The sequence below is a fragment of the Dunckerocampus dactyliophorus genome, chromosome 2 (assembly GCF_027744805.1).
Source record: "Dunckerocampus dactyliophorus isolate RoL2022-P2 chromosome 2, RoL_Ddac_1.1, whole genome shotgun sequence".
In the NCBI taxonomy this organism is placed as follows: Eukaryota; Metazoa; Chordata; class Actinopteri; order Syngnathiformes; family Syngnathidae; genus Dunckerocampus; species Dunckerocampus dactyliophorus.
In genome coordinates this window covers 14,780,914-14,799,813 of record NC_072820.1, presented here as the reverse complement: position 1 = coordinate 14,799,813, position 18,900 = coordinate 14,780,914, and the positions used below count along the sequence as shown (strand labels likewise).

At 43.0% G+C, this 18,900-nt stretch overlaps 1 protein-coding gene across 13 annotated transcripts in view; it reads left to right on the top strand.

Annotated features, from left to right (window-relative positions):
- The window catches only part of LOC129177832 (5'-AMP-activated protein kinase subunit gamma-1-like), a 44,383-nt gene that overhangs the window by 11,384 nt on the left and 14,099 nt on the right, over positions 1–18,900 (top strand). For 11 of the 13 annotated variants that reach the window (XR_008569677.1, XR_008569678.1, XR_008569676.1 and 8 more), the window contains 2 exons: positions 8,718–8,947; positions 17,721–17,772. Coding sequence is in view for 2 of the 13 variants with exons in the window: in XM_054769354.1 (XP_054625329.1) it covers positions 8,718–8,947; positions 17,721–17,772 (282 nt within the window). In the remaining 11 variants the exon portion in view is untranslated. Of the gene's footprint in view, positions 1–1,790; positions 2,243–6,754; positions 6,856–8,717; positions 8,948–17,720; positions 17,773–18,900 lie in introns of those variants that run through there. The other 2 variants (XR_008569680.1, XR_008569681.1) reach the window with 2 other exon arrangements.

The following is an 18,900-nucleotide window of genomic DNA, read 5'->3' as shown; positions in this document are numbered from 1 at the left end:
TTGAAATGAGAAGAAGTAGTAGTAGAAGAAGCTAAAGAAGTAATAAGTAATAAGCGATGTAGGCTGTTCTTTCTTCAGATGTACAGTGGATTCCCGTACATTCACGATTGAGCATCCACAATCCTGTAAATATGCGGCTTCTTCAGTCTTTTATTTGTGAGGAAAACCTGCCATTTTGTGGTTAAAATCTCCATAATTAGACCAATTTATTCATCTCATTTGCCCTACATTGATGAAGCTTGAGTTGTTGCTGTTATGTACAGTCGCGCCACCGACATAGACCAGGCTTGATTAGAGTGTCAAAAATAAACATTTACATGGGCGTCACTGAGACTAGGCAGAACACCGTTTTTCACCATCATTTTTCTTCATGAATTCCCTTTCACAAATGTAATAATGCGCAATGCGACTAAAAACAACAAATAAATACATTTGTTTTAAACTCTTTGCCAGGAATTCTTTGTCCTAAACTTGGAGTTTGACCTCATAAGTCGGATTGACTTGAAATTTCTCGCACAGCTCAATACGCTCTATACAACACCCACTGTAACTTTTGAGTGTTTAGCCTAAACCCCACAAAATTTGGTACCCACCTGTGGGGGACGGACAAGCAATGAAAAACACGGCAGCCATCAAGCAAAACATCTTCTGGCTTAACATCTACCGTAATTTCCGGTCTATAAGCCGCTACTTTTTTCTTAAACTTTGAACCCTGCAGTTTATACAGTGGTGCGGCTAATTTATGACCATGTTCTAATCTTGTGACATCTCCTTTACTTCAGAACTACTAGTAATCGTTTAAATACTGTGCCGCTCGCGAGTCAGTGAAGAAACGGTAGCCCTTTCTTTAGCAGGAGCCAATCATGAGCTAAAAGAGAACTCACAACAAGCTTGCCAACCCATCGGAATAACGAATATGTTTAAAGTAAAAAAAAAAAAAACAACAACTATTTTAACTTCTTCTCTTAATGCATTTCTTCCCAGCAGAGCAGTTCATTGGCCATGGCTGCCGGGGCACTGCAGCGATTCATCCAGCTGCCTGTGTCCACCAGAGGGAGCCCATGAGCAAGGACACAGGCACAGTTAAAACACAGTTTAAATAGTTGTTTATTTTAAACTCGTATTTGGTCCTTATCTTGTGTATTTCTTAGTTACCTTTTGGGTGTTAAGTTACTGTGTGATGATTTTTAGCATTCTATCTAAGATGACACCGTGAGCCAGACTGTATTGAGTAATGACCTCCTGCGATTTCCGATTGATAAGCTCGTTGTGAGTTTTCTTATAGCTCATGATTGGCTCCTGTCAAATAAAGAGCTGCCTGGTCCTCACGGACTCGTGCGTGCCACAATATGCCATCTTATGACGTGGACATGTGTGGTTTATTGTCCGGTGCGGCTTATGTATGTCCAAATCTGTTTTTAATCTCCAAATTTCTGGGTGTGGCTTAAACACGGGAAATTACAGTATTTGCCCTTAAGTCATTGAGCATTTATCAAATGATTATAAAACTTTGAGGATATCTGTATTACATATGCTAGCCTGTCTTCCAAAGCATTTTGACCACAACCCATAGGGGGCGCCACGCATGTCATGGAGTGCTACAAGACATGCATGCCTTGGTGGAGTTTACTCTCCAGGAGCTAGGTGGGAGTGCAGTAGGAGGGGGTGGGGTGAAGCGCAGACCCGACCAATGAGTGCTGATTCTCCGCCTCCTTCTCCACATAGGCTGGCGTCCTTTGAAACACGTGCTGTATTAAAGCGACGCCACCCACAGCTGCACCTGACAATTTACAGCTCTGACACCGCTGAGAGGAGTAGTGGGGCGGGGAACTCGGTGGCTATATGCATCACTCAAGAAAGGAACTTTTGAATGGAGCTGTGCAGAATTTATTGCTCCTCTACTTGTCTTTGAGGAGGTAACACAGCCACCTGATTGTATATGCAAGCTAAACCTTTTTTACCTTAAGGAGGAACAGTGTCTGCATTTAAAAGAAAAGTGGACCATCTCTTGCCTGAAGGACAACCAGTTTTGTTTTCTCCCCATCGGGGATATGGAGTGACTCTCCTTTTACTGCCAAGTTGCTCTGTCGTAATGCAGATGGTCACGGTGGTCAAATTTAGTTTGGAAGCCACAGCCCACCGTGCTCCATGAAGAGGTTTGGCAGCCTGAGAAGGAGCAAGAAACGCAAGGAGCAAGATGGACTCGGGGGGAGGCATCAGTCGGAGGCGTCGTGTCTTTCGGGTAAAGCGCTGTTGATCGTGTTGAATTACCAGTATGATGTTGGTCATCATTTATTGCACTTTGGTCTATTTTTGCAATAATTTTTGTGGAGACTGAAGAACGAGCCTGCGTCCCAGTGTCTAAAGGAACCTTGTATCTCAGTCTCTTGTCAATCAACAGAATTGATTACCTTGCAGGCTTTTTGTCATTTTGTTGACAGAAGCATTTTTTTGCTGACTCCAGAGCTTGTAAGTTAGAAAACCGATGACCTCCACCAAGGAGGTTAAGCATAGGCCTTACAGTACAGTACAGTACATGGTTGTACTCTTAATCGTAAAGGAGCCCACATGTGATGTGCTGACACCTCAGCTTAAAGCGTCAGTCATGTGATCTGGAGACATGTCCTAGCTGTAGTAGTGACCGACGAGGCATTTCGGTTTGTGGGGGCCATTAGAGGTCATTTGTCTTGCATGTGAACTAATAGTATCTTTATGCATCCTAATTGATCCTCTAAGGCCTGAGAGAATCCATTCTGGCATACTGGTTAACGCCAAATGATTGTAATTTTGAAACTTTTTTTCCCATTGGAAATACAGTGGCACCTCATTTTTTCTTATTAATCTGTTCCACAGGATTCGTCAAAAAACGAATAATGCGAAATCCAAATAAATTTTTCCCATAAGAACTACATCACGGTTCGAACATCGTTACCCTCAAACTATTGTGGTTTTTAAAAATGTTAATTAATAAATGATCACTATTTTGTGGTTGACTACAGCCTATTATTAGTCAAATAGTGCATATTTAAGTACATTTGATGTATTCTTAGCTTAAATTTTGCACTTTCAAGCATAAAAATGTTCTAAATGAACTAAAATACAAATACCCTTTAAATAAGGCAATACAAGACGATCAACTGCTTCTAGGCGTCACCAGTTAGACACACCAGACTTGATTGCCAACGACAGGCTTATTTTGAAAATTTATATTACAGTATCTCACAAAAGGCACAATAATGACATAATAACAACAGTAACATTAATAATCACATTATTATTATAATAATCATCATCATAACACGTCTACTGTTGTGGCCGCACTTACCCCAGCTAAAACTCAACTCTGAATCCCAGACATCATGTCCTGTCCACATGTCCGGAAAACATTTACTGAAATACACACGAGCAGGAATTATGTCTTAAATTGCTGATTTTCTCTGATTATACATACTATATCGGGTAATATGAGTTAAAAAGGGATAATTCGGATTTTTGACATGAAGTTGCATGACATCCGCATCAGCAGCATACTACATCAACAGTGACTTACCCCCCCGTTGGTCCAGGGTCCAGCGAGTCCAGTTCTGGTCGGATGGGTTTCCGTGACGAGGAACGTAGTTCTGCTGGTTGTTGGTAAGTCCAGCATACTCCCGCGACCCTAGTGAGGATTTAACGGCACACAAAATGAATGAATGAATGAATGAATATACTACTGGCATGAAATTTTGTGGATAGGTGGGACGCGTGCATGGCAAGAACCTATTTTGATGGGTTACATTTAGATACACACGTTATAAATACACTGCATGAGTACAACTTGGTATGTAACGTGTCTTTATGACAAAACATGCCTCTTAGCCTGCTCTGAGATCCTTCCCTCTACCTATCCCACCTGACTTTGGGCGGGAGGCGGGGTATACCCTGGACTCGTCTCCAGTCAATCGCAGGGTACATATAGACAAACAACCTTTCACACTCGCATTCACACCTATTGACAATTAACCTAACATGCATATTTTTGGAGTGTGGAAGGAAACCGGAGTACCCGGAGAAAATCCACGCACGCACAGGGAGAACATGCAAACTCCACACAGAGATAGCCAACAGAGGTTCGAGGCCAGGAGTATAGTTTTTGCATAAATTTGCTACTAACACACAAACCAACCAACTAACATGGTTGAAAACGATAATGGTAATTACCACTAAACAGATTGAAATTGCAGATAAGGCCTTGCAATAATAATAATATTGTTGATCTATACTAATTGGCCACAACATTAAGCACCCCAGCACTATTTAAATGATAATGGTTTAAATAATAATAAATCAGTTAGTTAATGGTATCAGAGCACTATTTTAAGTGGCAATAATTCTAACAATGATGAACAGCGGTGCCAAATGTCACCATGCATAAAAAGTTAACGTCTCATTCACACACTGATGATGCACCATCAGAAGGAACTGCTGGTTCATTCACTAAAACACAAATGTTATGTTTTTCAATGTTTATAAATATGACCATCTGTGTTTTTCTGTTGTCCTGGTTCCAAGGTTGCAAAGAAGCTTGTCATTTGCGCGCGCGCGAGAGAGTTTGTTTGGAGCCAGTTAAAGTTACTTCCTGTTTCCTGGGTGGTGGGTGTGTAGCAGACCGACGATAGAGAGAGCTAGCACCCAGCCTCTGTTATCTCCTTCTGTGGAATGTGCCACAACAGCACGGCTAAAATAGGAAGGCCACACGGCTGGAGTGGGCCTGGTGCACGCCAACTAAATGTCAAGTGATAGAGTGGACTGATACGCATGACAACACACAAGGCCTCCAGCTATCTCTCAAGCATTTGTTAGAGCCCGCATTTCATTACTTCAACCAGGGAGTTATGTTTTCATCACTTTGTTTGCTTGTTAGCGACATTACACCACAACTAACTGGTTTCCTATTACATTTGGTGTGAGGGTTTACATCCAGGAGCCTTTGACTTTCAGCCTTTGATTTGCTAGTAAAGTATTTTTTTTTTTTATATTTACCTTCATTTCTGCACAAGTAATGCACACATTTTAATGATGAAACCTATACATTTAGGAGTTTGGTACCTATACAGGTGGTGGGTAGGATTTTTGGTCCTTGGCGAAGTTCTGTGGAACCACTAACGTTGAACACAAGGTACCCATTTTGAGAAGCTGGTTGACCCCAAGTTCATTTGTAAATACAAATAATATTCTGGTCACTAGGCATCAGTAATGTTACATTGATGAGACATGACCTTAGCTTACATTACCTTCACACTGCACGGAGTCAGCCACGGCATGTCCGACATAACACAATGAAAAAAAGTTCCATGTGGAAGTGGTAAGTTTCTGGCTTCTTACTTTGTCCTTCTTCCCCACTCGGTTTGAAACAATTTCTTAAATTTAGGATAAGTAAATTGGAGAGGCCAACTAGTTAGCTTGGTAGTTTTCCATTGTGGTGGCGGCCGTCTCTGATGTCCCTGCAGTGATTTCGTAGCCTGCGCAATGTGACGTAAACACAGAATAACAGGAGTGTAAAGGTGACAATAGGGGTGTTATTTAATGTCTACAAGGCTCTAAAAATGTATAAAAAGCCATAAACAGGTTTTATATGCTCAAACTAAATATTGTGTTTATTAATATTGAATTGTACTTGGGGGAAATTCACTTTTCGCAATCAGGTCTGGAACCAATTGACCACGATAAACGAGGGATGACTGTACTCAAAATTAACATTATGTATTTTTATGCTACACTTGCTACTAAAGAAGCTGGGTCCACATTCAGAAGCCGACCGTAACGCTTTTCAGTGGTCTGTATTTGATATCTTATGAACCAGGGGGAACGCATTTACCCGTGTCACTCATTGTCTGGCCTCGCAAATATGTCAGCAGTGTCACATGTCGAGGCGTAAGATTGTGACTCCTCATGCGAGAGAGAAAGAACGCGAGAGCATGTGTCGGCCATCATATGATTGACACTTTGGAAAGCCAGAGCTGCGTCACGAACAGCTGACTGAACAGTCCTGCTCGTTGTGATGTAACCGCTCAAATTATTGTGGATGGAGTTATCAACAATCACTTGATTCATCATTGCTAACATAGCAGAGCATGAACTGTGCAATAACTCATACGTTTTACTAGTGGTGTAACAATACGGCATCCTCAAGGTTCAGTACGCGCCTCGGTATTAAGGCGACGGTTAGGTTCATTTTTGGTACAGTAAGGGGGTTCAAAATACAAACCAAAAAACTACTTAGCTAATAAATACATTTATTGTATAATAAATAAATAAATATAATAAACATTATCATAATTTTAGGGCCGTCAAATAATGACATTTTGTTGTCACACTTTACAACTTAATCATGATTGATTTTGAAACAATGTCTGAAAAATGCCCATTTTTACCGTATTTTACTAAAACAAAAACAATCATTAAACATAACAATGATTATATATATTTGTATGTATTAACAGCTCCAAATGAATGAAAATGAAAATGTAAATCAAGCTAAAATATATTATACATGTCTGAAAAGGAATTTGCCTATAGCGTTGCCTATAACATTTGAATCACACTTTAACCGTGTTGTTATGGGCGATGAGGTGTTGCATTTAAAGACAGCACGTCATTAGGGTTGAATTGACGTTTTGAGTGTATTTTGGGGGATTTCCGAGCACACTTAAATGCTGATTAGAACATCCACTTATTGTTCTTTGTCTTTCTGTTTATTTAGACCAAACATACCCACAAAATAAAGATGTCGTTGTGATGTTTGGAGTTTGAGTGTCCATGAATGCATCTCAAGAATGAGGATAGGACGTGTTTGCCAGTTGAAGATACATACAGGTATATGGTGTTGGAATCGGGCTGCTGTTGATGTGTTAAGGTCAGAATAAAAATAATAGGTCAGAATAGTGATTAAAGAGTGTCAGATTCTGTGTGACTCCGTCTACCGTCATAACAGAGAGCTGTGGCTTACCATGATGTGCATTCGTTAATTACGCTAAAAATTTTAACACAATTAATAAATAATAAATTAGTTGCCGCTGTTAAGGAATTATATTTGACAGCCCTACACAAGGTTTATTTTTATGAAAATGTTACAATGCAGGTACTGTAACTACAGCAGTAAGAGTTTGAACAGTATGAATGATTAGTTGAGTTCCTTATTAGCTGAAATGCAGCATTAGGAGTTCCAACTTATATTTGAACAATGCCAGCTCATTGTTTTTGTCTTATCTGCTTGTGTTTATTCGTTTCCGTCAGGGCTTTCCAAACTTTTTCCATTGAGGTCCGCATACTGAAGGGGGGGGCCACTTAGATATTTATAGTTTATTTGAAAAGGCTATGCATTTATTTAAAGACAAATCTTTGTGTTATTATTAGTTATTACTACCAACATTGTCGTTACAGTATGCCTTACTGTTATTCTTATTATTCTGCTGTTTTTTTACAGTGTGCCATGGGCCCAATTATTAAAAAAAAAAAAAAAAACAGGTGTGCAAATGACCTCGGGCCACACTTTGGACACCCCTGGTTTATGTATTTCACTGGGAAAGCAAAGTGTTAGCAAACAACGGAAGAGTTTCTCCAGGCTTTGTTTTCTTAACACTATTGCTAGTCATGACTCCTGTTAGGTTGCCTGCTTGTGGAGGTGTTGTACATGCTTGCACACCTTGCCTTTCATGGCGGTGGTAATGCACACTGCCTGGGCCTGTGGAGGTGCACTGCATAGCTGGATCCGCGGCAAATACATTGGACCCCTGCAGACTCGCGATGCAACATTGACAGCCTTGCAAATTTGCGGATTTTTGGTCTAAAAAATATGTTGTTTTTTTTTTTGTGAAAATAAATACACTGCTTTGGAGGCCTAGCTCAATTACCCTGAGTCAGTAATAATTTGTAAATATGTGATGATACAGGTAAAATGCACAGCATACATGTACTACTGTTAAAGAAAGCCCACAATCTCACACTTTGTTTAGCGGTCCTTGAACGTACCATAGTTGCTGTGAGGCACTCATATATTGCATCTGCAAAAACACATTTTTCTAAAACAGCTAAGTTAAATTCAGTTGTGTTTAAAGGCTAAATTAATATTGAGCCTGGGCTGAGCATTATGCTCCAGAAAATGGGTTTTTCAGGGTGTAGGGAACGTGTTGTCATGGCATAGTGATTATGCAGAAGCACAAACCAGGCTTTACAGTGCTGTATGTTGTTCCTGTTCCTGTTTCTGCATATTCAAGCAGCCTCTATGAAGTCTACCTAGCAACAGGTGGCATAACCATCAACGAGAACCCGAGCAATTCTGTATTGTGTCACTACAGTGAATCACAAATTGTAATTGTTGTTTGTGCATTTAAATACTTTGCTCTATGAAATGAAAGTGAATGTTTTAAAATATATTGAGAGAGACTAGTATATTTTTCCTGGTATGTTACCTACCAATTATTTTCCTACAATCACCACTGCCTAATACAACACAGTTGTGTTGCTGTCTGTCATGGGGCTTACCTACTTCATCCATGTCTGTTAGCAGCTGAGCTTAGGCTTTATCTCAGTTGTGCATTCCATCTCTAGCATGTGTTGACGTTGATGCTATCTGCAACAGCAGTATCGTGCCTATGTTTTACTAACTACAGTAGAGATGTGACGCATTGAGTAGCATTACCTTTTCTTTTTTAACGCTAACTTTCATGTGTCTGTAGCCTCTGGACTCGCCACACCACCCACCACGCCAACACAGACACCCAGCCAGCCTGTGTTCACCCAGGAGGCCCCACAGAGCATCCCAAGCCCAGAACGCTTCCTGGGGGACCGTTTCCGCTCCCGCTCTGTGTCCACGCCTCCAGACACAGGACAGCGTCTTGGCCGTCCCACGGCGAAACCCCCGAAACCTTCTCCAAGCCCTGTGCCGCAATACTCTACCTCACAACAAGTGAGTCACACTGCAAAGAAGTTACTTGCAAGGATTTCAGTTTCGGGATTATTAACATGCTTTTAAACTCAAATAGGGAGATAACATCCCATTATAGTAAGTTATCGCACCACTTAAAAGTATCACAACACAGACATAAGATTGCTGTTTTAGGTCTTAAAAGCAGAAACAGTACTTCTTGTGTTGTTCACGTAGGAGACATTTTTTTACATTGGTGTTACAAAACTAGTTTAAAGGTAAACATTCCAGCTTTAACAAAGTTCACACGAATAGACTAACTGTCAATGCCATATGCCTGTGAAAGCATAAGTGAAGTACGTACTGTAGAACTGGACCGTAAATGAGACTATTACATTACCACTACATAAATAATAAAGAAAAATTAAGCTGCTGCAATGAAGGAAGTAGCAACTCATGCAGGGGGGGTGGAAACTTTGTCCACCCACGGCCACATACATAAAAATTAAAAGATGCAGGAGCACCACGATGATACATTTTGTGCATTAAAAATGGTAAAACCACTCCAGTGTAGATCAATAGTATATGCTAAACTATCTGAACAAAACATCCACATCTTACCTTTGTTACGGCTTGGTACAAGTCTGGACCCCAGATGCATAGGCAAGAGGCAGGTGAGTAGAACAGTCTTTATTGGTTCCACTTGAAACAGATAGCGATGGTGGCAAAAGATAACACAATGAAAAACTACAAAAATGGCCTCGCAGAAGCGGGGGACGCGCCAAAAATTACTCTAGGCAAAAGTTAGGAAAAGGGAGACGCAGCACAGGAAACTTGGAGGTATAATCCGGCGTCTCCCAGCTGTCAGCAATCAGCCTAAGGAGGCTGATCAATAATCCACATCAGGATTATAGCTCCAGTAGCTCCGCCTCCAGGCGGGAACCAGGGTGTTTGGCAAGACAGAAAAAAAAAAACAGGAGAAGGCAGGGAAACAGCATGGGAGTGTGGATTGTGACAGTGGGCTCCACCTGGTGGCCTACCTGGCTTCTCCGGGAACTGATTACAAAAATCAGTCAAGAGAGTGGGGTCCAAAATGAGGGCACGTGAGACCCAAGAGTGGTCCTCGGCGCCATACGCCTCCCAGTTGACCAATACTGGAAACCCCTGCTCTTTAATCTCATGTCCAAAATGACTTTAACCGAGAATTCTGGGCGGCCTCCAAATCCTGGTTGGCTCATTCCGTCTGGCCATTTGTCTGGGGGACGCTGTCCGACACCACATTGAGAGGGATGCCGTGGAGCTGGAAAACATGGTGGGCCAGTAGATTGGTCGTCTCTAGGGCCAAGGGCAGCTTGGGGAGGGCAGCGAAGTGGGCCATCTTGGAAAAGTGGTCTACGATAGTGAGGATGACCGTGTTGCTGTTGGATGGGGGGAGGCCCGTAACAAAGTCCAGCGCCACATGGGACCACGAATGGGAGGGGATGGGCAGTGGGCACTGAAGTCCAGCCGGGGCCTGATGGGATGGTTTGTTCCTGGCACAGATGGCAAAGGCGGCCACAAACTCTTTGGCTTCAGTGCGAAGAGAAGGCCACCAGAATCGCTACGAAAGATGGAAGACTGTACATAACACTCCTGAACGACAGGCGAGCTTCGACTCGTGGTCTCAGTGCAGAACATTAGAGCGAAGTCCAAAGAACATGAACAGGCAGCTGGCAGGACAGTTCTCGGGAGGAGAGGAGTCTTTTGATGGCTTCCGCAACACGCCTCTCCACATCACCACTGAAGGGCCCCAAAGATACGGGGCTGGGGTAGGATGGTCTCCAGATGAGCTGCTTCAGAGGGTGGGGAGTGCAGTGTAGAGGGCCTTGCCATTTTGGGAGCCGGAATCTGGTGAGAAATAGCGCCCAGCGTGGTTGCCTGGGTTTAAGCCTCTGTGCAGAGCGAAGGTAAGCCAGGTTTTTATGGTTTGTGTGCACAATAAAAGGGGCCTCCGAGCCCTTCAGCCAGTGTCTCCACTCCTGCAGCGCCAAGATGACGACCAAACACTCCCTGTTGCCAGTGTCGTAATTCCGTTCCGCAGGAATCAGATGGCGGGAAAGAAGGCGCAGGGTTGCAGTCTATGATCGGAGGTTGAATGCTGGGAGAGGACGGCCCCCACGCCGGTGTCAGAAGCCTGCTCGATGGTTCTCTGGTTGGCAGCAAGTTGAGCTGGCTGTTTTTCCTCCTGGTTTGGGTGGAAACGTGCTAGGTGGTTTCTCATATTTGTCGTGTCCCCAAAATATTTTCAGCTTGTTTGACAAAGTTTGCATATTGTCTAGCTCTTGTCCAGCTCATTTTTACCTTCAACTACGTGAAAGCCAAACTGCTTCCAGACGCTCGCTCTAATTCCAGCGGATGCAGGTTGGAGTTTACGCTCAGCCATTTTGGTCGCGTCTTACACTTAGGTGCACTACCACACTTTCCGTCTTTTTGTCCCATTTTTTTGTTCCGTCAGCATCGATTATAGACATTTATGAATCCGATTAATAATTGCCAACGTCTGCATCGCGATGCATCTAAGAATCGATTATTTCCCCCACCCCTATTGAGGACGCAGGTAAGGTTTTCTTCTGCAGACTCTTCCATGAAGGTCTTGTTTGTGTAAATAATTTATTTTTTTATAATAAATTAATCACAGTTTTCAAATTAATTAATCATGAAACCTGCTTCTGCTTATCCGAGGTCGAGTCGCGGGGGCAGCAGCTTAAGCAGGGAAGCCCAGACTTCCCTCTCCCCGGCTACTTCGTCCAGCTCCTCCCGGCGGATCCCGAGGCGTTCCCAGGCCAGTTGAGAGACATAGTCTCTCCAACATGTCCTGGGTTTTCCCTGAGCCCTCCTACCGGTCGGACGTGCCCTTAACACCTCCCCAGGGAGGCGTCTGGGAGGCATCCTGACCAGATGCTCGAGCCACCTCATACTCCTACTCCAAGTTTCTCCCAGATGGCAGTGCTTCTCACCTTATCTGAGCTAGTCACCCAACGGAGAAAACTCATTTCGGCCGCTTGTACCCGCGATCTTATCTTTTCGGTCACTACCCAAAGCTCATTAACATAGGTGAGGGTAGGAATGTAGATCGACCAGTAAATTGAGAGCTTTGCTTTTCGGCTCAGCTCCCTCTTCACCACAACGGACCAATGCAGAGTCTGCATCACTTCAGACGCCGCACAAATCCACCTGTCAATCTCTCGTTCGATCCTTTCCTCCCCCATGAACAAGACCTAACACTAATCTCTTTAATAGTAGCAGAACATTTGAAACACATCCTTCCATCCATTGTCCTTCGCTTATCGGGGTTGCGGGGGCAGCAGTCTCAGTAGGGAAGCCCAGACCTTCCGGTCCTCGGCAACCTCCTCCAGCTTCACGAGGAGGACACCACGGCATTCCTAGGCCAGCTGTGAGACATAATCCCATCAGCGTGTCCTAGGTCTTCCCCAGGGCCTTCTCCTGGCTGGGTATGCCCGGAACACCTCACAAGGGAGGCGTCCGGACTAGATGCCCGAGCCACCTCAACTGGCTCCTCTCGATGTGAAGGAACAGCAGCTCTACTCTGAGCCCCTCCCGGATGACTGAGCTCCTCACCCTATCTCTTAGGGGAGCCCAGCCACCCTACGGAGGAAACAAATTTGAGCCGCTTGTATCCGCGATCTCCTACCCGACGGTACTACAGACGTTGTGCCGATCTCCCTATCGACCTCACGCTCCAACCTTCCCTCACTCGTGAACAAGACCCCGAGATACTTGAACTCTTCCACCTCGGGCAGGACCTCATTCCCAACTCGGAGGGAGCAATCCACCCTTTTCCAACTCTAAACCATGGCCTCGGATTGGGAGTCTCATCCCAGAAGCTTCACACTTGATGCAAACCGCTCCAGTAAACGCTGAAGGTCACAGCCTGATGAGGCCATCAGGAGCACATCGTCTGCAAATAGCAGAGACAAGATCCTAAGGCCCCCGAACTGGACTCCCTCGACGCCTTGGCTGCGCCTAGAAATTCTGTCCATGAAATTAATGAATAGAATCTGTGACAAAGTACAGCCTTGGCGGAGGCCAACATTCACCGGAAACAGGCTCGACTTACTGCTGGCAATGCGAACCAGGCTCTTACTCTGGTTGTACAAGGAGCGAATGGCACGTAGTAGCGTGCCACCAATCCCGTACTCCCAGAGCACCCCCCACATGCCACCATGAGGGACATGGTCGAATGCCTTTTCCAAGTCCACAAAGCACATGTAGACCGGTTGGGCAAACTCCCATGTACCCTCGCAGGGGTGTAGAGCTGGTCCAGTGCAGGATGAAAACCACATTGCACCTCCTGTAGCCGATTTTCGACTAAGAGTCGTGCCCTTCTCTCCAGCACTCTGGAATAGACTTTCCCAGGGAGGCTGAGGAGTGTGATCCCCCTCTAGTTGGAACACACCCTCCGGTCACACTGGTCTGCCAATCCAGAGGTACTGTTTCACTCTTCCACGCAGTTTTGAAGAGACGTGTCAGCCAAGACAGTCCCTCAACATCTAGAGCCTTGAGGAATTCAGGGCGAAACTCGTCCACCCCCAGAGCTTTGCCACTGGCGAGCGTTTTGACTACCTCATGCAGAAAATTGTACTTCAGCAGTAAGAGTTATGTGAGTGATAAGAATAACCACTTGCTGTTTTTCTTTGTCTTTCTGTTTATTTAGGCCACACATACACGCATAATAAAGACATTGCTGTGATGTTTGGGGTCTCAGGGAATGTACAGTACCTTGCGGTCGTCTAGTGGCAATAAGTGTCGGACTAGAGACATGTTTATGATTTGGAGATACATATATGGTGTTGGAATTGCGCTGCTGTTAATGTGTTCAGGTCAGAATAAAGTTCTAAAAGAGTGCCAGACTCTGTGTGGCTGTGTGGGGGCGATATTGTGGCTCCGACCGCCGTCATAACAGAGAGGTGTGGCTTGACATGATGTGCATAAATTACACTAAAAAAGTTAACTTAATTAGTGAAATAAATTAGTTACCGCCATTAACGCACTATTTTTGACAGCCCTAACATATACAGTGGTATGAAAAAAAAAATGTTCCCCCTTCCAGATTTCTTCTTTTTTTGCATGTTTGTTACACTTAAATGTTTCAGATCATCAAACAATCTTAAATATTAGTCAATGACAACACAACTGAACACAAAATGCAGTTTTTAAATGAAAGTTTTTATTATTAAGGAAGAAAAAAAAATTAACAGCAAACTTAAAAAAGTGAAAAAGTGATTGCCCCCCTGTTAAAACATAACTTAACTGAGATTAATTGAGATCTATCAGTCTGGAAAAGGTTATAAAGCCATTTCTTAAGCTTTGGGATGCCAGTGTAGCACAGTGAGAGCCATTATCTACAAATGGCGAAAACATGGAACAGTGGTGAACCTTCCCAGGAGTGGCCAACCAACCAAAATTACCCCAAGAGAGCAGCGACGACTCCAAGAAGTCACAAAATACCCCACAACAACATCCAAAGAACTGTAGGCCTCACTTGCCTCAGTTTAAGGTCAGTGTCCATTACTCCACCATCAGAAAGACACTGGGCAAAAACGGTCTGCATGGCAGAGTTCCAATTTGAAAACCACTGCTGAACAAAAAAAACAAACATTTTTGCCAGAAAACATCTTGATGAACCCCAAGACCTTTGGGAAAATATTCTGTGGTCTGAAAAGACAAAAGTTGAACTTTTTGGAAGGTGTGTGTCCCATCACATCTGGCGTAAAAGTAATGATGAATTTCAGAATAAGAACATCATATTAACAGTAAAATATGGTGGTCGTAGTGTGATGGTCTGGGGCTGTTTTGCTGCTTCAGGACCTGGAAGGCATGCTGTGATGAATGGAACCATGAATTCTGCTGTCTACCAAAAAATCCTGAAGGAGACTGTCCAGCCATCTGTTCGTGACCTCAAGCTGAAACAAACTTGGGTTTTGCAGCCGAACAATTATCCAAAACACACCTGCAAGTCCACCTCTGAATGGCTGAAGAACAACAAAATGAAGGTTTTGGAGTGGCCTAGTCAAAGTCCTGACATGAATCATATCAAAATGCTGTGGCATGAGCTTAAAAAGGCAGTTCATGCTCACAAACCCTTCGATGTGGCTGAATTACAATTGTGCAAAGATGAATGGGGCAAAATTCCTCTACAGCACTGTAAGAGACTCATTGCAAGTTATCGCAAATGCTTTTTTAAGTTGTTGTTGCTAAGGGTGTCCCAACCATTTATTGGGTTTAGGGGGCAATCACTTTTTCCACACAGGGCCATGTAGGTTTGGATTTTTTTTCCCCCTTAATAAAAAGTTTCATTTAAAAACTGTATTTTGTGTTCAGTTGTGTTGTCATTGACTAATATTAAAATTTGTTTGATGATCTGAAACATTTAACTGTGACAAACATGCAAAAAAAAGAATTGTATATAATATAATTATATTCTGTATGTATGCGATAGAGCCTGTATATGCACTATGTGGCCCGAGTACAGGGTGTAAATATTCCAAGATGGAAGCCATATCTCAAACAGCATTAATTTGGACTAACAGTATCCAGCGCTCCCGTCACGCCTGAGTCGTGATGGGACAACAGATTTGCGAGGGCTACTCTGCTGGTTTAATGAATAATTATCTGACACTGTGTCTGCAGTGACTGATACTGCATTGGAGGGCGAATCAATATTTCATCTCTAATGTTGTGTATTGCTGATATTAACACCCAAGGACTGGTGATAGTGATTGAGGGTTAGCGCCTACGGCCCTCTCCATATTTCTCTCCCAACAAAATAATCCACTGATGTAGCTGTTTATTTTTTTGCCAAATCCAATTTTAAAAGCAATCTGTGTAATGGATCATAAACCTCTGAAGTTTGGTATGAAGCCAAGAAGGGGCTATATGCTTACTGGGATGCGGCAGAGCGAGATTTATGGAAGCTTGACGAGAGAAGTGCTGTGTCACCATTGCAGTGCGACACGGCCAAGCATCCCTGAGCAGGTATGCAGCCTTCCTCATTGCTTCTGCACTGGCCCCACTGCAAATAAAGACTCAGAAAGGAAATCCATCTATCCATCCATGTTCTATGCCGCTTGTCCTCACTAAAGGTTGCAAGGGTATGCGGGAGCCTATCCCAGCTGACATCGGGCAAGAGTCGGGATACACGCTTAACTGGTCGCCAGCCAATCGTAGGGCACATGTAGACAAACAACCATTTACACTCACATTCATAGCAATGGACAATTTATGTAAAGAAGAAAAATCACGTGACACAATCTGTAAATAGAACACTGTACAATAGTATTTTATACTCACAAAGGTCCTTGTGTTGGTATGCTGCATTCAAGTGTGCTGGGAAGTAGGAAATTTCCCACTTCATGCTCACAAGGGCTCATGTGTAAAAGTTCCAGGCAAACTAATGTATAAAACTGTCTGGCTTGTTTGTGCAGATGAAGGAAGGTGGATCGTTTACATTTTTACATTGACATTTTGCACAATAAATTGATGCAGAGTAATTGAGTGACACAGGCATGTGAAAAAATTAGAGCGCCCCCAATATGAGTTGTGCTCAATGTTTAGGAAGACATGCTAGCATAGTCATATAAACAGTAGACAAAGGGTCAATGACTTCTGGACAAATAGTTAAGCTAAGTGCCACTGTAAAGAAGAAGTTTTGCTTGATGGCCGTCATGTTTTTCTACCAACCTGCCTGAAATTTTACAAGCATGCGCTTGTCAGTTACCTAAAGGTGTGTACCAAATTTCCTGGTGATTCAGCTAAACTTCCTAAAGTTGCAGTGGTTGCTTGGTAGAGCATTGAGCTGTGTGAGAAATTTCAAGTCAGTCTGACTTAATTTTACTTTAACAGCAGCACCACCATTTGGTGTATTCGTCAGAAAAATAATAGCACAGGCAACACAGTAGGCAGGCATGTTTTGGCACCTTTTCAGCCTTTTGTGTGCAGAGGTTCAGGAGTAGAAGAGTTAGCTTACACAAACAAAAATACTTATTTAGTAATAGGCGTTTTATAGTCTTTATGTCTCGGTGGGCGTGGTCAATGAAATGTGACGTCACAAACGCAGAGAATATTTTGCCCTTTGGAAGTAGGACCTCCTATTTTGAGTGGTGTTCCAGTTTTTTTGGAAGAGCTGAAGGTCCAACTTCCCAGTTTCATGGAATGCAGCACTGCTCTCAGAGAATGATGTAACAAGGCATCCCCAGCTTCTTGCTGCTTAGCAACAAGGGATTTCCTAATATGGCGAAAGCACACTGGTTACTCAGAGTGGAGGGGTGTGTCCACACGGCTTGGCGCTTTCTGCTTCTTACCCGCTATAACGGGGAATATATTTTGCTATGGTGAACGTATGTTGACGTGAGTATGAGTTTAAGAATTGGATTGGACTAAACTAGGCAAATTCGCTGACGCCTATTTTGGTTTTAAACTTTATTCTGCCCCCCTCCAGTGTTCACCAAGTGGACTAGGACTGTTCCACTGTAGCTTGTAAAGGGGGTGTGTCCTTTCTGGAAATAACGTGCTGCTGAAGTTGCTGCTGCACAGCGAATCGGTTCGGTCAGTGTGTATATTTAGAGGAACCGGTGCGCTTAGGGGACACTCGGTCCAAAACGCCGGTGGAGACGTCGTCTGGGCGTCTCAGGGTCGCCGCGGGGGCTGCTGGGAAAAACGTCTATTTAGTGCAAAGTTTATTTAGTGTGTTTTGGCGCTGCTCTGCCTTATTCTTTTGTTGTTTTGTCGCTACAAACCCACCTGTTTTGTCTTCTAGGTGTCTGGTTTATTCGAAGGTATGCTGGAGAAACTTGACCTCGACGACGATGGTGAGTGTAAACGTGATGTAATATAAAGTTGACGTCAATTTCGCGACAATTAGCAGTTGTGTTATGCTATCCAGAGACAGCCACTTCCGCGTGGCTGTTATTTTCTGTATAACGTCAATGCAAGGCTGTGCCATACATAAACATTTTTACCATATAGCTATTGTAGTCATACATAAAGTTCTAAATTAAAATACAAACATTATGTTTACTCTTATTTACTCTCATGTTTACGATCAAAGATCCGCTTTATGGCAGCAGCGCCTTGTTTGTTGTTTACTGCAAAAACACATGTCAAAGATCCTTTATGGTACAGGAGTGTAATGCTCTTTCTAAGGATCAACTGCAAAAATGCTAGTCATAGATCTGTTATGTGACAGGAACTTTGCTATTTTTAATGGCCTACTGCAAAAACGCTTGTCAAAGATCCATTCTAAACCGTTCTTTTTACAGACCAGAGTTAGCTAGTTTTTCGTACCTGAGCTAATGTTGATCTATATAAACATGTTTAGCATGTACGAATGATAGACCAAATGAACCTCATTGTGCTAGTCAGAGGTCTTCTATATGACTAGAGTGCTCTGCTGTTGTTAAATACCTACTGCAAAGAAATGCTCCTCAAACAGTCTCTCCTATCGCGGAGCGCTCTGCTGTTTAGGCTTACTACAAAATCTAAATTTTTACAAATCAAAGATCCTTTACATGAAAAGCGTGCTTTAGAGCAGTGACTCTCAACTGGTGGACTGTGACCCAAAAGTGGGTAGTGGAGCTGTTTTCAGTGGGACGCAGGTATTTGTGAGGGCAAAAAAAAAAAAATTATGTAATGGTTTAATTTATTTTGAACATGCATACACGTTACATTGGAATACATCACATAGTACAATTCACGGTTCCACACGTCCAAAAAGGCGTAGGAAGAAGCAAATCTTATTTTAATCCGACCCCCTCTGTTCCACATCAATTACAATACATTTGTTCACTTCCTGTATTCCAAATGTACTCTGTGCCAATTTGAAATACATACAAAAATTATAAGGCTTTATAACCAAGCAGTACAACACGAGTCAAGGTTTATAATCACTGTAAAGAAATTATATAACAGTCATAATAAATAATAATAAATATATAATA